At 43.8% G+C, this 27,514-nt stretch overlaps 1 protein-coding gene and 1 non-coding gene across 2 annotated transcripts in view; both read right to left on the reverse strand.

Moving 5' to 3' along the window:
* The window catches only part of TMC2 (transmembrane channel like 2), a 97,759-nt gene that overhangs the window by 54,705 nt on the left and 15,540 nt on the right, over positions 1-27,514 (reverse strand). Inside the window, exons 2-4 of the mRNA XM_065919158.1 lie at positions 18,850-19,168; positions 14,693-14,845; positions 1,682-1,772 (exon numbers count right to left, since the gene is read on the reverse strand). Of these exons, the coding sequence (XP_065775230.1) occupies positions 1,682-1,772; positions 14,693-14,845; positions 18,850-19,168 (563 nt within the window). The remainder of the gene's footprint in view (positions 1-1,681; positions 1,773-14,692; positions 14,846-18,849; positions 19,169-27,514) is intronic.
* Positions 15,677-15,783, reverse strand: LOC136162030 (U6 spliceosomal RNA). The gene has a single exon (XR_010661882.1). It is a non-coding gene; the product is annotated as a U6 spliceosomal RNA (small nuclear RNA).

Genomic DNA, 27,514 nt, shown 5'->3' on the forward strand with positions numbered 1-27,514 from the left:
TGAAGTTCCAATACTTTGGCCACCTGATGTGAAGAACTGACATTGGAAAAGACCCTGATGTGGGAAAGATTGAAGGTAGGAGGAGAAGGGGATGACAGAGAATAAGATGGTTGGATGGCATCACTGACTCAAAGGACATGAGTTTGAGCAAGCTCCAGGAGTTGGTGAGGGGCAGGGAAGCCCGGCGTTTTGCAGTCTATGGGGTCGCAGAGTCGGACATGAGAGTGACTGAACTAAACTGAACTGAACATCTATTTGGATATTCCAATAAAATGGAAGTCTTATTAAACTAGAAATAAAAGGATAATTTCTTATTGTGAGAAAGAAAATCTATTTCAAGGTTGTCAAGGTAACAACTACCATCAACTTAATGTGAAACATTGGAGTCATTTTCATTAAAGTAATGGAAAAGCAAAGAGACCTATGATCACCATTATCAACTGAAACTGTTCTAGTATTTCTAATCTGCAGTTTAGGACAGAAATGATTTAGAACTCAAGAAAAATATCTTTACATACACAATTAGATGAAAGTGATTAAAACTAATAAGGAAGCATAATAGAGGAAACAGATTAAAAATGAATATTCAAATACACAGTTTTCCTGCATACCAGCATATCTAGTTATCAAATAAATGGAAAAATGATCTCATTCACAAAAGTAACCAAAACATAAATTTTGTAGAAATAACATATAACATAGAAAAGATCTATATGAAGAAAATGACAAACTTTGCTGAAGGATAGAAAAATAAAGCTTCAGAAAAGTATGATATTCTTAGATGTAAAGACTGGATATTCTACAGGTAAGTTTTCCCAAATTAAATCAAAGATTAAAAAAATTTCCACTCTATTTTGTGGTTTAAGGAGAATAAAGTTGACTATGTTTTTTAAAAAAAATTTTCAATCAAAATCTCAATGGACTATACTAGAAATTGGCAAAGTGATTTTAAAATTGGACATAGAAAAAAAACAATGCTAATAAAACATAACAAAATGCAAATGGAAACATAGGCAAGACTGGCCAAGACATTTTTGAGAAAGAAGGGTAAGAAGAGGAAGCCTTATGAGCCATTAGAGTGAATCAATAGTTGAAATGATGAGTTCAAATAAAAGTTCCAAAAAGGGCCCTATAGAAGAATTAAGTGAATGAAAATGATAGTTTTTCAGATCAGTAGGTAAAGGAAGAATACTTCCATAGTTTCACGTTAAATATCCAATTAGAGGGCATTACTTTAGCTTGAATAAGAAGCCCAGGTTATGACATAACACACCAAAGTTGTCCTTGACGCCTTGTTGACACCACTTTTGTTTTCTGTATGACTCTGGGTCATGACTCTGTATGACTCATGGCCCCTTTGGGTCTCCACCAAACCAAAGTCTTGATTTGGGGGTTTGGAAAATAAGATCCCAGTAGATTCAACATCATTAATTATGTGAGTTTAGTTCTTCAGTGGAGAGGAAACAAGTCTCCAGTATATTGCAGCCCTCACAGATAAGTAGAGAGAAATGGACAGCTGGTTTCATTCCTGGATAAATCAGAACGACTGACTGGACCTCACACTCAGGATTTTCAGGGAGGTGGACACAAGCTGCGAAACCAGGCAGGTGCCTGTGATGGTCACCCAGACTCAGGAACTGAGCAAGTCCTCCCATAGGTTTGCAGCCTCTGGACCACACACCTTAGCCATCAGCATCCTATAGGCGTAGAGTCGCTTGCCTTTGCCCTTTCCCAAGGCTCCTTCATACTTCTCCACAAATTCTTGGGCCTCCCTGGTTAGAGGGGGGGAAAAGGCAGAAATTTAATTAACACCCAAGCAACAGAAATCTGAACTATGAAGTCATATATGTGGCCGAGGGCTTTGAGTGTTTTAAATCCCTAGTTAGAATGTAAGTTCCACGAAGGCAGGGCATTTTGTCTGTTTTGTCCACTGAAGTCTCCCAAATGCCAAGGACAGTGATTGGTACGTTGTTGGCACGTGTAGGCAGAATTTTGGCTTCCATGACCTTCACCCCCTTGTGAATAGCAAAAGGAATTTTGCAGATGTAACTAAGACTACTGACTTTAACCTAGGGAGATTACCCTGGATATCTGGAAGCGCCCAATATAATCACATGAGCCCATAGAAAAAGAAGAGGAAGGCAGAAGAATCAGAGAGAGATGTGGCAGAAAAGGAAATCAGAGAAATTAGAATCAAGAGAATCCTCTATCCTCTGTTGCTGGGGCCCTTCTGGAGGATGACACATTGAAAAACAAGAGAAGAAAATGAATTTCTATCAAAAGTCAGTGAACCTGGAAGAGAACCTCAAGTCCCAGGTGGCAGGGAACCACAGCCCTGCTGATACCTTGATTTTAGCCTGGTGAGACCCTGAGCAGAGAGTCCAGCCACACTATGCTGAGCTTGGGAACAACAGGATTGTGAATTAATAAACTGTCTTAAGCCACTAAACTTGTAGTATTTTGTTAGAGCAGCAATAAAAAAAAAATCAAAAAACCAATACAGCATTCATTAGATATTAGTAGAGTGCATGAACATTGGATGAGTGAATCCCAAGGAAGACTGCATGAGAAACACACGGATAGGTCTCTCTGTTAAATACTTTGGGTCAAATGCTGGAGCTGGTGAGGGTTGGCTTCTGAGAGCTGATTGTTAAATACTCAGAAAATTGACCAACCAATTATTAAACTATTGATAGCTTGAAACTGGCCATGGTGGGAGTATTTAGACTATGGGAATTAGCAAGTATTCCACATCAGGGCTCTCCCATCCCAACACCCAAAGAATCAGTTTATCAGCAACTACTGGATAAGACCATACAAGTAGATGAAGAATTAAATCCACCTCAGGGTGGGTGGAAGAAGACATTGGGTGTCTGGCTGCTGTTGTTCAGGCTCTCCTGCTGGGAACATAACCTATACCACCTCCAAAGTGCAAATGCAGGTAGTTGCTACCTGTCAAAGCTACATTCTAAACTGGGGTTAGTCCCAAGACTGGTTTTATTAGGATGTCTCAATGATGTCCCAATGTTAATGAGGCCATCTGTGTAGCTTCTGGGTCCAGGGTCAAAAGCGGGGCTGTACGGGATTAAGGCTCCTTTGTGGGGTCAGCCCCTGTTTCCCCCAGGCTGCAGTCATTCTGGCAGTGAGTTATCTGTGACTACCAATGACTCCAGGACAACAAAGAATGTTTTCAAGAAACTCCTATTTTTGTCCTCTTCCTATATTTCATGAGTGGGTAGGGACTCCTAAGCATTCAGGGTTTGTGAGTTTGAATGTGACAACATTTAAGATTTGGTGACTTTGGATAAAAATCTCAAAAGTAAGAGCCAGATCTTATGCCTGAGCCATTGAACCTGGCACCAAATGCTTCTTTTCTTGATGTTCAGACTGTCCAGAAGCCCAGAGAGCCCTCAGAAGAAAAGAGGGCCCTGCTCAGAACTGGATACAAACACTAAGGATCATTCACTGCAAACAGATCAAGCGGTCTAACAATTTTGATGTATGCAGCAAGCATTTTTGGATCAGTAAAAGTGTATAAACAATCACAACTAACATTTTTATAGCAAATCCTTTCACATCTGTTATCTGTGATCCATGCGCTTCCTTACTAGAAACAGTAGTTGGTTTATGGAAACACTGGCTCTTGCCCTGCACTTCCCAACTGTTGCAAATCTTCTTCTTCTTTTTTTTTTTTTTTGGTCACGCAGTGTGGCTTGCAGGATCTTAGTTCCAAAATCAGGGATTGAACCCATGCCCTTGGCAGTGAAATTGTGGAGGTCTAACCACTGGACAACCAGGGAAGTCCCTGCAAATCTTCCTTCTGTAGGGTGCTCCTGTCCCCTCCTTTTCCCCTGCTTTCAAATGCGGAACTTCATGCAAGCTCATCTCTCCTCTTCCTCAAACAAGGTGGTGTGTGATAAATGAAGTGAAAAGGCAAGAGAGGTGGGATCCTTTGCTTTGTGGAAACTTCTAGGGGCCTGAATCTCAAGGTCACTTTTGACAGGTGGTTATCAACCCCTCAGGCCCCTCCAACACTCAGGAGAGGAGGAAGCCATTGTTGAGGCATGGCTTTCCTGGGTAGCCACCCACAGACAGCGTTTCTGGAGTCCCTCACATTGCCCTAGAAAGACCCTCCTTGTTGATAAAGTGGCCCAAGTAACAGTTTGAAAGACAGTCAGGGTGGCCAGTGATTACTGCTGGGAGAAAAGGGGTATATTGTGTGGCTTTAGTGCCAGAGAGAGCCAGGCAAGGTGCTGTGCCTCCTGGGGTGGCAGTTTTCATCTAGAAATGGGCACGATGTTATGAGATTTAAATGTGTGGATGCAGACCATGTGAGCACAGTGGTTTCATTTAGCAAGTAGTCACTCTTCTCTTTCTGGGGAAATAGCAGCTCCTAAAGTGGACAGCTGATAAAGAGTCTGTGCTAGCCCAGGGGGCTGCTGTGAAGGGCTTTCTGCTCCCCAGGGGCCTGGACAAGAGACTCAGCAATGCAGCCTTCTACAACAGGGATACTCTGAAGTTGACCCAAAGTATCTCTCAGAGAAACCACATACATCCAAAAACCCACTGCTGGTGAAGCAGATCAGATGCAAAATCACACTTAATTTTGCAATGCAGAGGTACAAATAGACACAGGGCAGCTTGAGTTTGACAGCATCCTTACAGAGCTTTGCTGTCCCAAGCAGAACACTGGGAAAGTGTATCAGTCAGCCAGAAATCCAGAAGACATCTAGATTAAGGTAGGGGACACAGATGGCCAAAGAGAGGTGGCCAGAGGTTGGAGATGACCAGATGTTGAAGGTAATTTGGGTTATGCTGGTTTGGTGTTTCCCTTTGCCTCCAAGCAGTTTTTATTTTTCAGTTGTGGAGGCAAAGATCAAACAGATGTTGAGCTCACTCTGAGTGGAAACTCAGATAAGCCAGGCCTAGAGATGTCACTGAATCAATCTAAAGGCACTTGAGGCTAACCAAGCATATCTGACTTCCCATATGTGTTGGTTTTCAACTATGTCAACAGATTTCTTGACATTCCTCCCTTTAAAATGGAGAAATGAATTTTTCTCCCCTTGAATGTGGGCCAGACTTAGCAGTGTGCCTCCAATGAATAGAAAGTGGTAAAAGTGACAATTTATGACTTCTGAGACTAGGACTTCTGAAACTAGGTGTTGTGACTTCCCCCTTGAAATCTCCCTCTTTTGGAGGAAGCTAGCTGTCAGCTTATGAGGATACTTAAGCAGCTCATGGAGAGGCCCATATGGAGAGAAACTGGGGACTAATAATCAGAACCACCTTGTCATCCATGTGTGTGAGCAACCTTGGGAGTGGCTTAACTAGCCCCAGTCATCTGAAGGCTGAAGCCCTGATCAACATCTTGATTCAACCTTATGAAAGGCTCTAAGTTAGAGCCACCAGCTAAGCAGATCCTGAATTTCTGACTGACAGAAGATAACACATGCTTATTACTGTTTTCAATTATTGAGTTTTGGGGTAATTTATTACATAGCTCTGGAAAATTAATAACCTGTAGAATCCAAACCACTGATCTCTTTGGTGCACATGCACTTAGGATTGTTCTGTTTGCTTGGTGTATTGACCCTTTTATCATTATGCTGTTTTTTGTTGCTCAGCTGTGACCAACTCTTTGTGACCCCAGCGACTGCAGCATGCCAGGTTTCCCTGTCCAGGTTTCCCTATCTCCTGGAGTTTGCTCAAACTCATATTCACTGAATCAGTGATGCCATCCAACTATCTCATCCTCTGTTGTCCCCTTCTCCTCCTGCCTTTAATCTTTCCCAGCATCGGGGTCTTTTCCAATGAGTCAGCTCTTCATATCAAGTGGCCAATGTATTGGAGCTTCAGCTACAGCAACAGTCCTTCCAATGAATATTCAGGGTTGATTTCCTTTAGGATAGACTGGTTTGATCTCTGTGCAGTCCAGGAACTCTCAAGAGTCTTCTCCAGCACCACAGTTCAAAAGCATCAGTTCTTCAGTGCTCAGCCTTCTTTATGGTCCAACTCTAATACCTTTACACGATTAGTGGAAAAAAACATAGCTTTGACTATATGGACCTTTGTTGACAAAATAATATCTCTGTTTTTTAATATGCTGTCTAGGTTGGTCATAACTTTTCTTCTAAGGAGCAAGCATCTTTTAATTTCATGGCTGCAGGCACCATCTGCAGTGATTTTGGAGCCCAAGAAAATAAAGTCTGTCACTGTTTCCATTGTTTCCCCATCTATTTGCCATGAAGTGATGGGACCAAAAGCCATGATTTTAGTTTTTTGAATGTTGAGTTTTAAGCCAGCTTTTTCACTCTACTCTTTCACTTTCATCAACAGACTCTTCAGTGTCTCTTCACTTTCATAAAAGTGGTGTCATCTGCATATCTGAGGTTATTGATATTTCTCCTAGCAGTCTTGATTCCAGCTTGTGCTTCATCCAGCCTGGCATTGCCCATGATGTACTCTGCATAGAAGTTAAAAAAGCAGCGTGACAATATACAGCCTAGATGTTCTTTCCCAATTTGGAACCAGTCCGTTGTTCCATGTCCGATTCTAACTGTTACTTCTTGAGCTGCCTACAGGTTTCTCAGGAGGCAGGAAGGGTAGTCACTCAGTCGTGTACAACTCTTTGTGATCCTATGGACTGTAGTGCACTAGGCTCCTCTGTCCATGGAATTATCCAGGCAAGAATATTGGAGTGGGTTGCCGTTCCCTTCTCCTTGGGAGCTTCCTGACCCAGGGATCGAACCAAGGTCTCCTGCCTTGCAGGCAGATACTTTACCATTTGAGCCACCTGGGAAGCCCAGGTAAGGTGGTATTCCCATCTCTTTAAGAATTTGTTATAATTTCTTGTGATCCACAAAGTCAAAGGCTTTAGTGTAGTCAATAAAGCAGATGCTTTTCTGGAATTCCCTTGCTTTTTCTATGATCCAACAGATGTTGGCAATTTGATATCTTGTTCTTTTGCCTTTTCTAAACTTAGCTTGTACATCTGGAAGTTCTCAGTTCACATACTATTGAAGCCTAGCTTGGAGGATTTTGAGCATTACCTTGCTAGCATGTGAAATGAGTGCAATTGTGCAGTACTTTGAACATTCTGTGGCATTGCCCTTCTTTGAGATTGGAATGAAAATTGACTTTTTCCAGTCCTGTGGCCAGTGCTAAATTTTCCAAATTTAATGGCATATTGAGTGCAGCACTTTTATAACATCACCTTTTAGGATTTTAAACAGCTCAGCTGTAATTCCATCACCTCCACTAGCTTTGTTTATAGTGATGCTTCCTAAGGCCCACTTGACCTCACTCTCCAGGATGTCTGGTTCTAGGTGAGTGATTACACCATCGCAGTTATCTGAATCATCAAGATCTTCTTTGTACAGTTCTTGTGTGTATTCTTGCCACCTCTTCTTAATATCTTCTGCTTCTGTTAGGTCCATACCATTTCTGTCCTTTATTGAGCCCATCTTTGCATGAAATGTTCCCTTGGTATAGCTAACTTTCTTGAAGAGATCTCTATTCTTTCCCATTATATTGTTTTCCTCTATTTCTTTGCATTGTTCACTTAAGAATGCTTTCTTATCTTCTTGTTATTCTTTAGAGCTCTGCATTTAGATGGGTGTATCTCTCCTTTTCCCCCTTTGCCTTTCACTTCTTTTCTCAGTTATTTGTAAGGCCTCCTCAGACAACCATTTTGCCTTGTTTGCGGATGGTTTCTGATCACTGACTCCAGTAATCCGTCCATAATTCTTTGGGCACTCTATCAGATCTAATCTCTTGAGTTTATTTGTCAGTTCTAACTGTATAATCATAAGAGATTTTATTTAGGTCAAGTAGTTTTCCTGGCCCAGTGGTTTTCCCTACTTTCTTCAATTTAAGTCTGAATTTTGCAATAAGGAGTTCAGTCAGCCCCTGGTTTTGCTTTTGTTGACTGTATAGAGCTTATCCATCTTCAGCTGCAAAGAATATAATCAATCTGATTTTGGTATTGACCATCTGGTGACATCCCTGTGTAGAGTTGTCTCTTGTGTTTTTGGAAGAGGGTGTTTGCTATGACCAGTGCATTCTCTAGGTAAAAGTCTGTTAGTTTTTGCCCTGCTTTATTTTGTACTCCAAAGCCAAACTTGCCTTTTGCTTCAGGTATCTCTTGACTTCCTACTTTTGCATTCCAGTCCCCTATGATGATAAGGACATCTTTTTTTTTTTTTTTTGGTGTTAGTTCTAGAAGGTCTTGCAGGTCTTCATAGAATCATTCAACTTCAGCTTCTTTGGCATTAGTGGTTCGGGCATAGACTTGGATTACTGTTATTGAATGGCTTGCTTTGAAACGAATCAAGATCATTCTGTCATTTTTCAGACTGCACCCGAGTGCTGCATTTTGGACTCTTTTGTTGATTAGGAGGACTAGTCCATTTCTTCTAAGGGATTCTTGCCCACAGCTGTAGATATGGTCATCTGAATTAAATTTGCCCATTCCCGTCCATTTTAGTTCACTGATTCCTAAAATGTTGATGTTCACTCTTGCCATCTCCTCAATATATAGTGTCCCTCTATATCCTTGGTGATTTTCTTTACTCTGAAATTGACTTTGACATTTACATAGCTTCTCTTACTTTCTTTTGGTTAATTTTTGCATGGTGTATTTTCTGCCATTCTTTACTTTCAACTTATGTATACATATTTAAAGTGAGTTTCTTATAGACTGCATGTACTTGAGTTATCTTTTAAATCTAGTCTGCTGATTTCTGTCTTTTAATTGATATATTTAGACTACTAACATGTAGTAATTATATACATGTGACAGTTTAAATACATCATTTTATTTCTTGTTTTCTGTTTTTCATTTCTACTTGCCTTCTTCCCTGTCTCCTGAACAGTTTTTTAGAATTCCATTTTGTTTAACCTGCAGTGTTTTAGAGTATATCAATTTGTATAGCCTTTTCAATAGTTGCTCTAGGCATTAATAATAGTTGCTCTAGTGTCGAACTATATCTATCATCCATCTATCTGTTATCTATCTATATATATGTATTATCAAAACCTACTGGTTCATTTTACTAGTTAGAGTGAAGTGTAGAGCCTTATTTCTCTTTATGTCACTTTATCCTACTCATTTATAATGGTCTTAACTATTTCCTTTGCATTTCTGAGAACCATATTAGGTGGTGTTTTCATTTTTGCTTCAACTGTCAAACATAATTTTAAAAATCAAGAGGAGAAGGAAAATGCATGGTATTTCCCAAGACTTTTTCTCTTACCATGTTCTTCCTTCCTGATGTCCCAAGATGCCTTCTTTTATCATTTCCTTTATGTTTAGAGAACTTTATTTAGTTATACTTTAGGGTAGACCTGGTGACAGATTCTACTAGCTTTCCTTCATCTGAGAATGTCTTGAGTTCTCATTTATTCTTGAATGATGTTTGTGCTGGATATAGAATTCTGGACTGACAATTCTTTTCACTTAGTTCTTCTGTTCTCATGGTTTCTGATGAGAAATTTGCTGTCTTTCTATTTGCTTTTTCTCTTTAGTAATGCACTGCTTCTCTCAGACTCTTAAAAGTATTCACAAGTTTGACCATGATGTGTATTAGCATGGATTTCTTTGGATTTATCTTACTGGGGTTTTGTTTAACTTCTTGAATACTTAAGTTTTGTCAAATTTGAAAAATTTTTAGTTCTTATATATTTGAAGACTTTTTTTCTAGCCCCACTCTATCTTCTTTTGACACTCCCTTTTTTTCCTTTCATATCTAGGGATTTGGAGGAGACACCAAGGTAAGGTTTTTAAAAAATAATCCTACATGTCCCTGAGGCTCTATTCACTTTTTCCCCTAGACTGTTTTCTTGCTATTGTTCAGATTGAGTGAGCTGTCTTGTTCTACCTTCACTGATAATCTATTCAGTTTTCTCTATTCTGCTGTTGAGCCCATTCAAAAATTTTTAGTCACTAGATTTTTTACTTCTAAAATTTCCAGTTCTCTTTTATATCTTCTATTCATTTTCTGAAACTATTTCTTTATTTGTATTGTGTGTTCATAATTGCTCACTGAAACATTTTTATGATGATTTCTTTAAAATCTTTGTCAGATAACTCTAACATCTATATAATCTTGATGTTAGCATCTGTTGATTATCTTTTATCATTCAGTTTAAGATCTTTCTGGTTCTTGGTATGATGAGTGAGTTTTCAATTGAAGCCTAGACATTTGGGATTTTATGTTATGAGACTCTGTATTTTACTTAAATCTTGTGTTTTGGCAGGCCTCCTCTGACACTGCTTCAGTAGGTGAAGGGAGATGCTGCCCGGTTACTTCTAGGTAGAAGTCCAGATTACTCACTTGGCCTCCTTTGACCCCTGGGACTGGGCTGGAGCTCCTTGTTACTGATGAGTCAGGGTGAGAGTTCGGGCTTCCACAAGCCTTCTACTCATATCATCCTGGCTTGAAGGTATAATTTGTTACTGCCTGGTTGTGGTGAAAGTTCATGCTCCCTATGTGGTCTCCACTGACACCACAGGGAGAGGGAGGGCTTATTACTACAGTGGGTATGAATGTCCCTGCTCATCACTTGGCCTTTTCTGATAATTTATTGATGAGGGTGTTGGGGTACCATGTTAAATCCTGGCAACAGAGGAAATATAGGCTTCCCAACTTGACTTTTGCTGCCAGGAGTGGGGCTAGAGATGTTTTTGTTTATGGTGTTTGGTTGGAGTAGGATTGTTTTCATTGACAAGTATTCTGTCTTTTCTGGTCCTTTAGCTAGAGACAGTAGACTTTTCTTGAGGTGTTTTTGTGAGTATCTGTCCATGTTTTGGGGGATGCCAGCTTCTCCAATATCTCCAGTATCCAGTTTGGATATATAGGCAAAAAGGAAACCTAGAACTTGATGCCCTGTCATTCATTTGACCCTGAGGTCCTTAGCCAGTCTGCTTTCTTCTCTCCACCTTTCTGAGTCTCTTATGTTTGCTTTACACATAATATCTGGGGTTTCAGTTGTGCTTCATGGGAAGATTATGGAGAAGTACGTCTATTGCATCTTTTTGGAAATGGAATTCTTCAGATCTCTCTGAAGAGAGCAAGCACTTTGGCTAATTTTCTAACACACTGGGTTTCTGACAAAGCTGAGTGACACACCTAATTAATTCTATGATTAAAGCAAACATCCCTGACTCAAGGGCACTAGAAACTCTTTTACCAACATCAACAGCCTGCCTTGTGCCATTATTAATGTGTATCACTAGAGAAGTCTCCTCTGATTCATCTTTGTTCCCCATCCTCATCTCTCAGGGTTTAGCACAGTGTCTGGTACAAGATATTCAACAATTAATAACAGCAATAACTACTATCTATTAATTGTATATTACATGCTGGGCCCTTAAATAAATATTTTGAATTTGTCAAAACAACTCTGAAGTTAGATAATACGATTCTTAATTTACAAAAAAGGGTTATGAGGCTCAGAGAGGTTAAGGGAAGGAAGCCAGCCTGAGGGGGATTGAATAGCTAGTTAAATCACCCAGATATGGTAGAAATGTGAACGCAGGCTTGCCCCAGTTCACTGCTGTTGCTTTTTATCCCTTACCACCCTTCTTCAATTGTCTACAACAAGTATGCCAAAGTCAGCCAGTTGCCTGAGCTGGCCAGAGACTGGGGTCCTCACACCATTACTTCTAAAAAAAGATGTAGTCTGGGGATGCTATCTGCAAATCTGTAGTTGAAGACTTTATTGCCAGAAGAGGAAATCATACAGGAGGCAAAGGGGTGTATTCTAGAATGTCTGGGAATTCTAGAGAGACAATTACAATTTAAGATTGCAAGTTCTGGAGCCAGAATTCCTTAGTTCAAATTCTGGCCAGGTCTCTAAACTCACTGTGTGGCCTGGAAAAATTACTAGATTGCTCTGTGTCTCAGTTTGCCATCAGTAAAATGGGGGCAATAATAATAGTACCTACATCACAGGGTGATTAGGAAGATTAAATGAATTTTTACACATCCAGGCTCAGAACAATACCTGGCACATAGGGAGCATGCAGCAAATGTTGGCAAAATATAAAAAACAAAGAAATTAAAAGATGAATAAGACACAGCTTTGCAAACTAGAACAGCCAGTCAAGTGAGGGATAGGGCCTTAAGGCTCAGAGGGGTGGTAACTAACTCAGCCTGAATGCAAGGAGGGGCAGTAGGGACTTCCCTGCAGAGGCAACACTTGGCCTGAGTCTCAAAAGGTAGGACCTAGCCAGGTGGGCAAGGCAGAGGCACCACTGGAGCAGAGACCCAGAGGCTGGAGAGTCTGAGACTTGAGTCTGGGATAGGAAGCCTTGCAAGAGGGAAGAGGAAGGAGGGTGGGCTGGAGGGAAGAGATCACTGTTGTCAGGAAGACTTGCTCCAGTGGGAGAGATGAGAGTCCTTTCAGCTTCTCGGGCCTTAGCCACTTCCCACTCTGACCACGAGCAGGAACTCTGTCCCTAGGCCTGGAGGAGATGCAGACTTCTCCTCTGGGCAGCTCAGGGATTTTCATGGTCCCTGAGAGTTCCGGTCAGCTGGAGATCTCATTTCCATAAGCAGCAAGGTTGCTCTTTTTCCACTGTTAATAAAAGATGTGTCCTGGTTACACCTGAGTGGGGATGAGGTTCTATTAGAGTGACAGATTGAAGGAGGAAGAACTTGGCCCTGGGGGAGCAGGAAGAAAAGACTCAGAAAAAGGAAGCTGGAAAAGCAGACAGCCCACTGTCTGAAGCTGTACCTACCGCTCAAACTGTCGCTACCTGTGACTACCTGCTGCTGCTGCTAAGTCGCTTCAAACTCTGTGCGACCCCATAGACGGCAGCCCGCCAAGCTCCCCCGTCCCTGGGATTCTCCAGGCAGAACATTGGAGTGGGTTGCCATTTCCTTCTCCAATGCATGAAAGTGAAAAGTCAAAAGGAAGTCGCTCAGTCGTGTCTGACTCTCAGCAACCCCATGGACTGCAGCCTACCCGGCTCCTCCGTCCATGGGATTTCCCAGGCAAGAGTACCGGAGTGGGTTGCCATTGCCTTCTCCGTGTGACTACGTAAGTTTAAATAAATTAAAATAAAACAGAAATTCAGTTTCTCAGTTGCACTACTTTCTAAGTGCTTACTAGCTACATGTGACTGGTGGCTACTCTATTAACATAGAGTTAGAACATTTCCATTATCTCAGAAAGTTCTGTTGGTCAGCACTGGCCTGGAGGCAACGTGGGGAGGCATTTCTTCCAGCGGCTGACTTTGAGAGAAGGTAATAATTCTCAGGGCAGTGGTGGGTGTGCTCAGTTGCTCAGTCATGTTTGACTCTTTGCAACCCCATGGACTGCCAGGCCAGGCTCCTCTGTCCATGGAATTTTTCAGGCAAGAATACTGGAGTGGGTTGCCATATCCCCCTTCAGGGGATCTCCTGACCCAGGGATAGAACCCACATCTCCTGCATTGGCAGGCAGACTCTTAATCATGGCACCACCTGGAAAGCACTCGACACAGTGGAGTAAGCTCTGTTTACCAGATTACTTGTCAGGGCCGGACCCCATTTGCACAGCCAGCATCTTTGCTGTGCCTTGGAGACACAAACAGAGAGGCTGAAGGTCAAAATATGGCTGCCAAATTGTTCTGTGATAAAGGGTGAGGCATTTGAGCAATGAGGAAACTCAGGTGTGAGAAAAGCTGAGGGAAATAGCTTTATACAGAGGGAAGGCGGGAGTCACCCAATCTTATGGCAGAAAGATCGAGGCAGGACTTGGGGGAAGATGGTAAAATCAGATTATAGTTTTCCAGTAAAAACATCCTGCTCTTCTTTCAAAATTGCAGCAGAGACTCAAGAGCCATAAAATGAGTGATGAGCTGGCCGGTCATATGGAAACCAGGGAAGCAGCTGAGCTGAAAATAGGATTCAGGGGCATGGGCACAAGGCCAGGCAATATTTATGGAGTGTCACTGCAAGCCTGGCCCCTTGTTAGGCCTCCGGGACAGAAGTGTAGCTAAGATAGCCCATCCCCCTGCACTCCACACTGCAAGGGTGAGTGTGTGACACGGGGAGAGATTCTGGCTCTTACAGAACACAAGAGAGGTAGGAACTTGTTAAGGTGGGGGATCATAACTGCCCCCCACCCCACCACCACCACCACCACAGAAGGCATGGGCTTCCCTGGTGGCTCAGATGGTAAAGAATCTGCCTGCAGTGAGGGAGACCCAGGTTCGATACCTGGGTCAGGAAGATCCCCTGGAGGAGGGAATGGCAACCCATTCCAGTATTCTTGCCTGGAGAATTCCATGGACAGAGGAGTCTGGTGGGCTACAGACCATGGGGTCTCAAAGAGTTGGATACGACTGAGCAATTAACACACACATATACAAAGAAGTCATGTCTGTTTGGTTGTGAGGGAAGCGCAGAAGCCACCAAATGGGGTGGGGTGTGAGACAAAGGGGTGACGAGGCAGTGGAGGCAGGGTGCAGCCCAAGGGCCATGATCCTCCTTGTCTCCTACTAGGCCTGACTCGGTGCTAACCAACACCAGGGCAGGTGGCCAGTTGTGTGCTGGGGACAGGGGGACCGAAGCAGGGTGGAAGGGTGAACCCCCATTCTTGTTGAGCTCTTTTGGGTGGAGAGGAGGAAGGGATTCCCAAGCCCATCAGAGGAGCTGAGCCTTCTCAACTGGGAGTGCCCTGGCCAGCTGCCTCCACCCACCTGAGCTCCGCCAGCTTCCTCGCCATGGGCCAAGGCTTGCTCCGCATGCTGGCGATTAGCTTCTTCTTATCTTCCACCTGCTCCAAGATCCGGGCCAGTTCCTCCTCAGACAGAGACTCCCCACTGGAGGTACTGGAGGCCACGGAGGACGACCTGGAGCAGAGGCAGGGTGGAGTGGAGGAGGGTGGGAAGGAGGGCAGGGTCCTCGGGGATTCTGTGGGATGCAAGGAGCCCACCGGAGATGTTCCCAGCTGCCACCTTGCACAGGCCTGCCCTGCTCAGAACACTCTGTCACTTCACCCACCCGGCAGAGGAGGCCACTACTCTTCCTGCAGCCCAGAGTGCCTTGAGGGCTGCCTTCCCGAACTCCATGCCTCTGAATCTACCCACACAGACATCCTCACTTGCATAACGTTGCCCAATGGAAATGTATTATAATTTTAAATTTTCTAGTAGCTATATTATAAAATAACATGAATATACTATTAAAATTTTAATAATACACTTCATTTAACCCAATATATTAGAATTTTATAATTTCAACATATAATCAGTGAAAAAATGATTAATAAGACAATTTACATCCTTTTTGTACTGTCTTCAAAAGCCAGTGTTCATCTTGTACTCAGAGTGTCAATTCAGACATGAAATTTTCATTGAACATATTTAATCTGTATTCAGATTTCATAAAATTTAGTTGAAAGAGTAGAGTCACATATCTAAATTGTTTTAGATCTACTTAAAACTTTCCTTATAAATGAATCAAGTAATAGAATATTATTTTCCTTTGATGTTCACATCTGCACTGACAAAACTGTCTTTTTTTGGGGGGAAGAAATGCTTTGGTTTCAAAATTAAATCAACCTCAAAACTACATCTGTCTGTCTAGGTAAATTTACTAATTCTTTTTTTTTTTTTTGTGGTCTAAATATTTACTTTATTTTTTTCCCAATTATTTTTATTAGTTGGAGGCTAATTACTTTAAAAAATATGGAATGCTTCACGAATTTGCGTGTCATCCTTGCGCAGGGGCCAAGCTAATCTTCTCTGTATCATTCCAATTTTAGTATATGTGCTGCTGAAGTGAGCACAATTTACTAATTCTTGTTGTGTGTGTGTGTGTGTGTGTGTGTTCAGTGTGTCCAACTCTTTGCAACTCTTTGGACTGTAGCCCACTAGGCTCCTCTGTCCATGTGATTTTTCAGGCAAGAATACAGGAGTAGGTTGCAATTTCCTCCTCCAGGGGATCTTCCCGACCCAGAATTGAACCTGCATCGCCTGCATCTCAGGAGGATTCTTTACCTGCTGAGCCATTCAGTTCAGTTCAGTTGCTCAGTCATGTCCGACTCCTTGTGACCTCATGAATCGCAGCATGTCAGGCCTCCCTGTCCATCACCAACTCCCGGTATCTATCCAAACCCATGTCCATCGAGTTGGTGATGCCATCCAGCCATCTCATCCTCTGTCGTCCCCTTCTCCTCCTGTCCCCAATCTTTCCCAGCATTAGGGTCTTTTCCAATGAGTCAACTCTTCGCATGAGGTGGTCAAAGTATTGGAGTTTCAGCTTCAACATCAGTCCTTCCAATGAACACCTAGGACTGATTTCCTTTAGGATGGACGGGTTGGATCTTCTTGCAGTCCAAGGGACTTTCAACAGTCTTCTCCAACACCACAGTTCAAAAGCATCAATTCTTTGGCGCTCAGTTTTCTTCATTGGGCAAGGTTAATTCTTGTTTTAACTCAGTAGTATTAACACCAGATTAAAGTTAGATTGAATTAAAAGTTCAGTTCCTCAGTCATAGCAGCCACATTTCAAATGCCCAACATGTGGCTAGTGACAACTGTATGGGACAGTACGGCTGCAGAACCCTTCCAGGTGGAGGGTGTGATGACCCTCACCATCTCACAGACAAGACTGTGCACTCAGCTGCCACAAAATCGAAGTTCTTGTCTGTGTGGCTCACAGCCTCCTTCACTCATAAAAACAGTGACTCTCAGCTGAGTTGGCAGCAACTGACAGGGGGTAAGGGAGGGGCTGGAGAAGGGTCCTCCTGGGCAGCCTGCTTAGCAAGCTTCATAATTGGAAATATCAGGATGTGGACTTGGGTTACCACGGGCTTTAGAGACCAGTTTGCAGCAGGCTCTGTGAGTTTAGCTTCTGATCAACTCCTGAGGAGCGAGAGGTCATAGGAATGGGTGGAGAGGAGGGAACCTAGTTCTTGAATGCTGGGAAGCCTAGAGCACAGGGACTTTCTGCCATGCCTCACGCACATCCCAGGACATCTGCCCTTGAGTCTCTGTATAAGGTGTTCCCTCAGTTTGGGTGGTGGTGGAGGTGCGACATTCAGTCGCTGTTCAAATTCCACCTGGTCTTCAAAGTCTTACTGAAATGCTCACCTTCTCCGTGGAGGAACCCCAGCCTCCATGGAGGCTGTACACTCCCAGCAGTACACTCTTCATCAAATCCTTTCTGGTATACATATTGCTTTCTGTTTTGTGCTATGATGATGGCTCAGATGGTAAAGAATCTGCCTGAAATATGCAGAAGACCCAGGTTTGAACGCTGGATCCGGAAGATCCCCTGGAGAAGGGAATGACTGCCCACTCCAGTATTCTTGCCTGGAGAAGTCCATGGACAGAGGAGTCTGGCAGGTTATAGTCCGTGGGGTCTCAAAGAGTCGGACACGGGTGACCGGGATGGGGAATTCGTGTAACTCTATGGCTGATTCACATCAATGTATGACAAAACCCACTGAAAAATAAATTTAAAAAAAAGGCAAAAAAAAAAAAATAAATAAAATAAAGCACATGTTGAGTCTTTAAAAAAAAAAAAAAAAAAGAGTCGGACACAATCGAGCAACTAACACTTGTGCTATGATAGCTGATGCCCCTGTCTTATTTCCCATGTCAGACTGTCAGCCTCTGGGGAAGAAGGCTGGATATTTTTCATCTCTATGCCCTGCTACGCATGAAGCTGAAAGTGGCACAATTGAGTCCTTATCGCTTACTTTACATTTGCCCTCCAGACAGGATGGGACAGCCTCCTTCTAAAGTTCAGGACACTGAGACCTGCCAATGATGTATTCAAGTTCTCTCTACGTTGCTAGGGGCACCATGCATCCTTTATCCCATTAGCTCAGGGCTAGGGACAACCAGACAGTAGACAAAAGCCTCAGGGGAGCCAGGATGGCTGGCAGGGGTGATGGAAGAAATGAGTGGCCCCTTTTGAGGGCCTTAATTTCCCCTCTGTAAAGCTGGAGATGTACAGTGGGACACCTGAGTGAGGGTGTGGGCAAATAAAGTTTATTAGAAATAGGTGGAAGGAGTATCAACTCTTTGCCATAATCCTAGTATCTCTGTTTCCAAAGCCTCTTTGCCCATTATCAATGGGGATTCTTAAACCATCCTTAGAAGTGTTGCAAAGTAAAGTGAAGAGGGAGGCAAAGAGAGGGAGATGGGTCATCAAAATTGGTAGCAAAAAAATGAAACTAAAATCCCAACTTGTTGATTCCATACACTGACTCTATCAACTAACCCGCTGTGTGCCAATGCTAATGGAACAAAGGAAATATAGCAAATAAACCCCCCAATCCTGGAATTTCAGAGCCAGTGGGACTCTTGAGGCTCTTTTAGATCAAAACCGTATTTCACAGAAGAGGATGCAGGTCAGGTTGGGAAATGGCATGCTTAAGCCCTCTTATGACTCCTAAATTCAATTTTAATTTTTAACTTCCAATTTTAACTAGAAATTTAGAATTTTTAATTTTTAATAATTAATTTTAAATTTCTCTCAGCTCCTCTTCACGAGCTGTAGTGAGTCACCACTAGAGCTGAAATCCAGGAGATTTGGGATCTTGTCCCACCACGCCGCCGTGTCACCTCCCCATTCACAGCTTCCGCTTGCACCTGCCCTAATGGAGGGGTTTGGGACAACAGTGCGCAGGCCACTCCACCTGGGGTGAGTGTGATCCTCCTCCCGGTTGGCCCCAGCAGTGAGCTGGGCAGGGAGGAAGGTAGAGGCAGAGGGAGGCTGGAGAGAGCAATTCGTGGGAGGGGGTGGGGAGGATGATGGCACCGACCCTTATCAAGGGAGGGAGCAGGGCTGGCAGGAGCGAGAGGGTGAATTGAAACGCTCCTGAAGTCGGGTCACAACACACCTGTGTTTCTTCAGCTGCTTCCTCATCTCTTCCTTCCTCCGGGTCTCCTTCTCCTTCTTTGAGGGAGCTCTCTGCTCCCTGAGGGAAGCCCTCCCATCCTTCTTCCTCCTCCCGCCGCAGGTCTTCTCTGCGGACCGCCGCTCGCGGTCCCCCAGCAGCTCCCGGCGTCCCTTGCGCTCTGCCTGCTTCCTTCGAGGAGACCCGGACCCCGGGCTGCCCCCGGCCCGCTCCTTCTGGCCTGGCTGGGCTCTGCGCCTGCCTGGTGCCTTCTCGGCTGGACGAGTCCGCTTCATCGAGGGGGTCCTCCTGGACCTGTCACCTGCAAGGGCAGAGAAAAAGAAGTTCTGGCCTTACGGGCCTCCTCCCCAGGAAAGTGCCCCCAGCTGTGAGAAATCAGATATTCAAGAGGCTCCCTTTGAACTTTTCTGGTGGTTCAGTGGCTAAGACTCCTGGCTCCCAACCAGGGAACCGGGTTGGATCCTTGGTCAGGGAACTAGATCTCACTGTCACAACTAAGAGTTAGCATGGCAACTAAAAGATCTTTCATGCCCACAACTAAGACCTGGTACAGCCAAAATAAATAAATAAATATGTTGGTTTTTTTTTTTTTTAAAGATGCATAAAAATAAAAATAAAAAAAGATGCTTCTTGGAGCTTACTGGTTCCAAAGGTCCACTCTTTCAGATAGAGCCTCTGGTCTGGAGTGAGAGCTAAGGTCTCCCCCTCTGACCGGCAGGCACTCCCACACTCTTACCTAAACCTCAGCTAGAGACCCAGGCCTTCCTCTGCTTGGGGTGCAGTCCATGGGGGTCACAGCTGAGTCCTCTCCTGATGCCCAGGGCCAAGGCCAAGCGTGGGCCTCTGCTTGGTAAGGCTGGACCACTGACCCGCTGGCTGCATTCTCCAGGGGCTGTCCCCTTATGTGTCCTGCCTGACATGAGAGGCAGGACAGGAGTCGGAGACTGTCCCGTTCCTCAGCACTGCCCCAACCTTGATGCTGTTATTTTAAACCACTACTTGATAACACTGGCAAAAGGCCTGGCTAAACAGAATCTGCTCTACAGTGTGATCTTTCTGCAACAGCTTGCCCAACCCCTTGTTTAAGCGCAACTATCCTATCTGGGCATTTACAACATTAAACACAGGAAAAATTGTAATGAGGTTCTAGTATTAATAAGCATCACTTACTAGCAGGATGTCTTTGAGCCAGTCACTTAACCTCTCTGGGTCTCAGCTCATCTCTAACATGGGGATGTTACCACTCTAACAGCTTGTTAATGAACATGACACTGGGACTGACATCTGAGAACAGACATCATTACTCTGATACTCTTATCCAGAAATAAGATCTTCTTACTTGTAAAAAGAACACAGATTTGGAGCTAGGCCAGTCTGCATGAAAAGATCAGTTCTATCTTTTACTTATCTCTGTGACCACAGATAAACTACTTAGCTTTTCTGCACCTCAGTTTTCTCATCTGTAAAATGACTCTAGTAGCTGCTATTTCCCAACGTGGTTGGGTTAATTTAAATAGGAATAAAGGATCTGACTCATGGGAGGTACACAACAAAGGCCTCCCCCTTACTGGCCCCTTCAGCCTGCCTTGCCACTTTGGGGCCTGGAACCCGATTGGCTGCAGCGCACAGTTTCTCACTGTTCACAGTGGCTCCCCACCCAGGCTTTTCTGCCTAATTATGACCAGGCTGATTTTCCCAACAGAGCTGTGAGAGCCCCAACTTTGGGCTAAACAGAACAGAGTGGAGTTTTGTCACCCAACATCCCCAGCGGCAGTCTCATCAGCGATGGAGTCCAGGAAAAGGAGTCCCAAGTTCTCAAATTCTTGCCTCTGTCCCACTTCATTTCCAGCCTCTCAAGGTTGTGCATGTAATGTAGCAGCCACAGAGGGTTTTCCTCACTGCTCTCCTGACCCCTGAGCTTTACATTCTGAGAAGCAAGCCACCCTGTGAAACAGCAACCAAAACTGGTCAGTAGTGGATTTGGGCAGACTGAACTGGGGATTTAGAGTCTGGATATCTGAGTCTGAAGCCTTGTTCTGCTGGTTATTACCTGGTTAACTCTGGGAAGGTTGCCTATTATCCTGAGTTAGTTTCCTCGTGGGTATGCTGTTGGTGGTCTAACCAGATCTCCATTATCTGGCCACTGCATTGTTCCTTAGCTGCTCTGCATCTTGGCCCTGATGGTTCGTAGCTTCTACCTTCCCAAGGGAGCCTGAGGTTGATGGAAACCATCCTGCTGGGAAATGCCTGGGAGTTTACATCTGTCCCCTCTCCTCAAGTCAGCTGACAGACAATTGCTAACTGATATGGGATATAAACGTCCAGTCCTCTGGCCTCCAGGCAGAGCAAGGCTGGTGGTTCATTCATGTTCCAGGGCTCCCCATGGGATCGGGCAGATGCTAGACTCCAGCTGAACACACATCTTTGCTCAGCTTCTTCCCTGGACCTGTCCTGCTTCCCTTACTGCTTATATCCTGAGAACTGCCCTCAATAATTCACAGGCACAAGAATCCCTATCTCTTCCAGGGGACCTGATCTATCTATAGACACCTATCTCAAAGTGTGGTAGGTAAATTCAACTGAAAAAATGTCTACAGGTGTGATGCAAGCTGGAACATGCTGGATTTAGCAAGCAGAATTTACGTTGAGTTTCAAAGATAAACTACCAAAAATTCTCTTCTTGGATCTCAAGCAAGGATATTGGTAGGACTCAGGAAGTACAGTGGTGAGTTTTAGCAGACCTGAGGAAGATATTCTGGAGGAAGAAACTTCTAAACTAGGACCTGAAAACAGAGTTTGTGTGTGTTGGTGTGTGTGTGTGTGCGCAGTGAGTGGGTAGAGGGTAGGGTTAGGTAGTGATGGGGTGGGAAAAACCCAGAAATAATTTAAGCAGAGATGATATGGTCAGTTCATGCTTTTATAAAGGTCCCATTCGGTATTCAAACCCCAATGGAGGGAGTTTATTGATAAAGATATTTGAAGAAACTATAACCACAAAGGATACTGGAAAAAGAATTGTTCTGCCTTGGCTAAGAAGATAGAGAAAACAGGTAAGAAAATTAAATGACTGGGCTTCTGGGTTTCACTCCAGTGTGTAAAGCGCTCCATCCTAACAATATGAAAAAAAAAAAACTGAATGAACTGGAAAAGAATTCTAAGTAGATCCATCAGAGAACTGGGTTTGTAGGGTAAGCTACTGTCCAGAAACTGGAGAGAGAGGCAGAGAATCATAGCTTATCTTGAGCAGAAGCCCTTCACGGGAGCCAGTACTTGTAGTGCTTAAAGGAAGAGTTGTTGTCGTCCCATTGCTAAGTCACATTCGACTCTTTTGTGACCCCATGGACTGTAGCCTGCTAGGCTCCTCTGTCCATGCGATTTCTCAGGCAAGAATACTGGAGTGGGTTGCCATTTCCTTTACCAGGAAATCTTTCCAACCCAGGGACCGAAACCTTGTCTCCTGCATTGCAGGTGGATTCTTTACCACTGAGCCACCATGGAAGCCCAAAGGAAGAGCATTCAGAGCTTATTTTAATTAGATATGGTAAGATACTCTGACATGGAAATGATCATCATGTACTTACAGATCCCAAGAGACACCATGCCACATAGGGCTACATGAGTCAGCACCAGGTTCAGTCAATGGCAAGGCAGAGAGGAAGATGTGGGAAAGAAATGTTATTATGGTTTCTAGGGAAAGGAAGGGGTGAGCCAGCATATGAAGAGCTGGGATTGGCTAGTTTGAATAATTTCAGTGGGCCCTGAAACATAGGGACTTTCTCTGGTTTTCTGGTACCAGATTCTGGGTTGAATAAGGTAGGCGGCTAGAAGTCCAGAGTATGAACTTGATAGGGAGGTGATTGAGTTTATAAGCTCTGGGTTGGTGGGTTTGCATATGAAAGGAAAGCTTGCAGATGACTTGTCTGCTGTCTCTAAGAATAAGCTAAAACTGGGAAGGAGATCAGTCCTGGGTGTTCATTGGAAGGACTGATGTTGAAGCTGAAACTCCAATACTTTGGCCACCTCATGCTAAGAGTTGACTCATTGGAAAAGACCCTGATGCTGGGAGGCATTGGGGGCAGGAGGAGAAGGGGACGACAGAGGATGAGATGGCTGGATGGCATCACCGACTCGATGGACATGAGTTTGGGTAAACTCTGGGAGCTGGTGACGGACAGGGAGGCCTGGCGTGCTGGGATTCATGGGGTCGCAAAGAGTTGGATATGACTGAGCGACTGAACTGAACTGAACTGAACTGGGAGGGCTGTCTCTCCAGGGCCAGCAAAGCCTCAAGGTGCTACAGGATCAGACTTTAGAAGATGAAAAGCATGACTATAACTGGTAGGAATACAAACTGTAATTGATGAAATGATGGAGGTTCAATGTGGACTAATGAGAGTTAAAAACTGCAGGGTCCAGTCTTTGGAGGAGGTTCAGTTCAATTCAGTTCAGTTCAGTCGCTCAGCTGTGTCTGACTCTTTGTGAACCCATGGACTGCAGCACACTAGGCTTTCCCGTCCATCACCTACTCCTGGAACTTTCTCAAATTCACAACCATTGAGTCGGTGATGACATCCAACCACCTCATCCTGGGTCATCCCCTTCTCCTCCTGTCGTCAATCTTTCCTAGCATCAAGGTCTTTTCAAATAGGTTAGTTCTTTGCATCAGGTGGCCAAAGTATTGGAGTTTCAGCTTCAGCATTAGTCCTTCCAATGAATATTCAGGACTGATTTTGTTTAGGATTGACTGGTAGGATCTCCTTGCTGTCCAAGGGACTCTCAAGAATCTTCTCCAACACCATAGTTCAAAAGCATCAATTCTTTGGCGCTCAGCTTTCTTTATAGTCCAACTCTCACATCCATACTGGAAAAACCATAGCTTTGACTAGATGAACCTTTGTTGGAAAAGTAATGTCTCTGCTTTTTAATATTAAATATTAAATTAAATATTAATATTCTTTTTAATATGCTTTAAAATATTTTTTAGATATGCTGTCTAGGTTGGTCATAACTTTTCTTCCAAGGAGCAAGTGTCTTTTAATTTCAAGGCTGCAGTCACCATCTGCAGTGATTTTTGGAGCCCCCAAAATAAAGTCTGTCACTGTTTCCACTGTTTCACCATCTATTTGTCATGAAGTGATGCGACCAGATGCCAAGATCTTAGTTTTCTGAACTTTGAGTTTTAAGCCAACTTTTTCACTTTTCTCTTTCCCTTTCATCAAGAGGCTCTTTAGTTCTTCACTTTCTGCCATAAGGGTGGTGTCATCTGCATATCTGAGGTTATTGATATTTCTCCTGGCAATCTTGATTCCAGCTTGTGCTTCATCCAGCCCAGCGTTTCTCATGATGTACTCTGCATATAAGTTAAATAAGCAGGGTGACAATATACAGCCTTGATGTACACCTTTCCCAATGTGGAACCAGTCTGTTGTTCCATGTCCAGTTCTAACTGTTGCTTCTTGACTTGCATACAGATTTCTCAGGAGGCAGGTCAGGTGGTCTGATATTCCCATCTCTTTCAGAATTTTCCACAGTTTGCTTTGATCCACACAGTCAAAGGCTTTGGCATAGTTAATAAAGCAGAAGTAGATTTTCTCTGGAATTCTATCGCTTTTTCTATGATCCAGAGGATGATGGTAATTTGATCTCTGGTTCCTCTGCCTTTTCTAAAACCAGCTTGAACATCTGGAAGTTCATGGTTCATGTACTGTTGAAGCCTGGCTTGGAGAATTTTGAGCATTTACTTTGTTAGTGTGTGAGATGAGTGCAATTGTGAGGTAGTTTGAGCATTCTTTGGCATTGCCTTTCTTAGGGGTTGGAATGAAAACTGACCTTTTCCGGTCCTGTGGCCACTGCTGAGTTTTCCAAATTTGTTGGCATATGGAGTGCAGCACTTTCACAGCATCATCTTTTAGGATTTGAAACAGGTCAACTGGAATTCCATTACCTCCACTAGCTTTGTTTATAGTGATGCTTCCTAAGGCCCACTTGACTTCACATTCCAGGATGTCTGGCTCTATCTAGGTGAGTGATCACACCATCGTGATTATCTGGGTCATGAAGATCTTTTTTGTATAGTTCTTCTGTGTATTCTTGCCACCTCTTCTTAATATCTTCTGCTTCTGTTAGGTCCATACCATTTCAGTCCTTTATTGAGCCCATCTTGGCAAGAAATGTTCCCTTGGTATCCCTAATTTTCTGAAGAGATCTCTATTCTTTCCCATTCTATTGTTTTTCTCTATTTCTTTGCATTGATCACTGAGGAAGGCTTTCTTATCTCTCCTTGCTATTCTTTGGAACTCTGCATTCAAATGGGTGTATCTTTCTTTTTCTCCTTTGCCTAGAGGGCACAATTAAATGAGATTTACTTCCTGGAAGCCCTAACAGGTTCTCACTGTGGAGACTGGAGAAAAATCCCTGGTGCTTCCAGCAGGGGGAGGAGAAAGTTATCACTTTAAAATATGAAAAGTAACTGAGAGTGTCCTGTTCTCTTTAACAAAGGCCTATTGTGAGATAGTGGAAAATGTGTATTGGTCTCTGTCCCCACTTTCTGGCACAGAGGTCCTAAAATCTCTGTAAAACCCTAAAAGCACGAGGATCATCTATTGTTCTAAAGAGGTGACTCATGTGGGCTCCTGAATGGCTGGATGGGGGCTGGTCACCAGAAAAACCACTCCTTGATTAGAAGCTTGGAATTGTCAGCCCCACCCCACTCCCATCCTCAAGAGCTAGGAGAGGGGCTAGAAAGGAAGGTAAAAATTGCTAATGTCTATGTGAGGAAGTCTCCATAAAATTCCAGTAACAGTGGATTTGGAGCACTTCCAGATGGGTAAACACATCCACAGATGAGGATGGTGACACACCCCAACTCCCAGACTTGCTGTCTGTTTCTCTTCATCTGTATTCTTCATCGTGTGCATGCATGCTAAGTTGCTTCAGCTTCGTCCAACTCTTTATGACCCTATAGACTGTAGCCTGCCAGGCTCCTCTGTCCATGGGATTCTCCAGGCAAGAATACTGGAGTGGGTGCCATGCCCTCCTCCAGGGGATCTTCTTGACATAGGGGTCGAAACTGCATCTCTTGTGTCTCCTGAATTAGCAGGCAGATTCTTTAGCAGGCTTTCCTGGTGGCTCAGATGGCAAAAAATCTGCCTGTAGTGTTGGACAAGGAAATGGCAACCCACTCCAGTACTCTTGCCTGGAAAATCCCATGGATGGAGGATCCTGCTAGGCTACAGTCCATGGAGTCACAAAGAGTCAGACACGACAGAGCGACTTCACTTTCACTTTCAGTGTGGGAGACCTGGGTTCAGTCACAGTCTTGGGAAGATCTCTGGAGAAGGGAATGGCAACCCATTCCAGTATTCTTGCCTGGAGAATTCCATGGGTAGAGGAGCCTGGCGGGCTACAGTCCATGGGGTCACAAAGAGTTGGACATGACTGAGCGACTGACTTTTTCTTTACCACTAGTGAAGAAGGAATTCACAGGGCCTGGACTCCATCTCAGGCCTGTCCGTGCTGGTCATGCGCAGCCACTTCTCCAGTGGACTCTGAACTCTGTGCTTAGCGCCTGTGGGAATGACAATGGAAGGATAAGACCCCCGCTGGGCAGGGGAATCTTGAAGATCACATCCAGGTTACTCATTGCCTAAGAGGAAACGTACCGTAATCACCCCTGCCTCTGGACAGGTCATAACTTTTTTCTGTATCTATCGGGATGTAATAACAGGCTTATCGATTATTAACTGGTTGGAATGTAACTGCGGGCTTATTGATTATTAATTGTTTGAACACATAACACATGAATGATGGGGTTATTGTAGTTTTATTTACCCTTCCTTTGTTTATGTAAATTTCAAGGAATTTGGGCTGGTGGGTTTGGACACTTACACATGGGGTATAAAAGATTTTCACAAATGCTGGTCGAGGTCCTTGGCTAAGAGGAGACTCTGCCTTGGGCCTGCCGGTGTAATAAACTGCACTCCACTATCTGCATTGTCCTTCTGAGTGAGTTTGTTTCCCGGAGAGCGTGGCTATGACACTAGTACCCTGGAAAGCCCGTTCTTTGTTATTTTGTTGTTGTGTTAGTCGCTCAGTCGTGTCTGATTCTTTGCAACCTCATAGACTGTAGCTCGCTAGGCTCTTCTGTCCATGGAATTCTCCAGGCAAGAATACTGGAATGGGTTGCCATTCCCTTCTCCAGGGGATCTTCCCGACTCAGGGATCAAACCCACATCTCCTGCATTGTCAGTGAAATTTACCATCTGAGCCACCAGGGAAGCCCATTCTTTAGTAAATGTAAATAAATATTTCTCTGAGTTCTGTGAGTTACACTAGCAAATTAACTGAACACGGTGGGGGGGGTTCATCTTTGGAACCTTTGATCTATAGCTGGTTGGTCAGAAGCACCTGGGCTTGTGATTGGTGTCTGAAGTGGGTTGTAGTCTTGAGGAAATGAGTCTGTGGGGTCTGATGCTATCTTTGGGTAGGTAGTGTCAGAATTGACTTATATTGTGGGACACCCAGCTAATGTCATAGAGAATTGTTTGTTATAAGGAAAAACATCCACACATTTGGTGAAATGTCAGAAGTGAAGTATTCTGTGTAAGTGATAAAGGAGACACAAAGGGAAGAAACTCACAGTAGGGAA

The sequence above is a fragment of the Muntiacus reevesi genome, chromosome 2, assembly GCF_963930625.1.
Source record: "Muntiacus reevesi chromosome 2, mMunRee1.1, whole genome shotgun sequence".
NCBI lineage: Eukaryota > Metazoa > Chordata > Mammalia > Artiodactyla > Cervidae > Muntiacus > Muntiacus reevesi.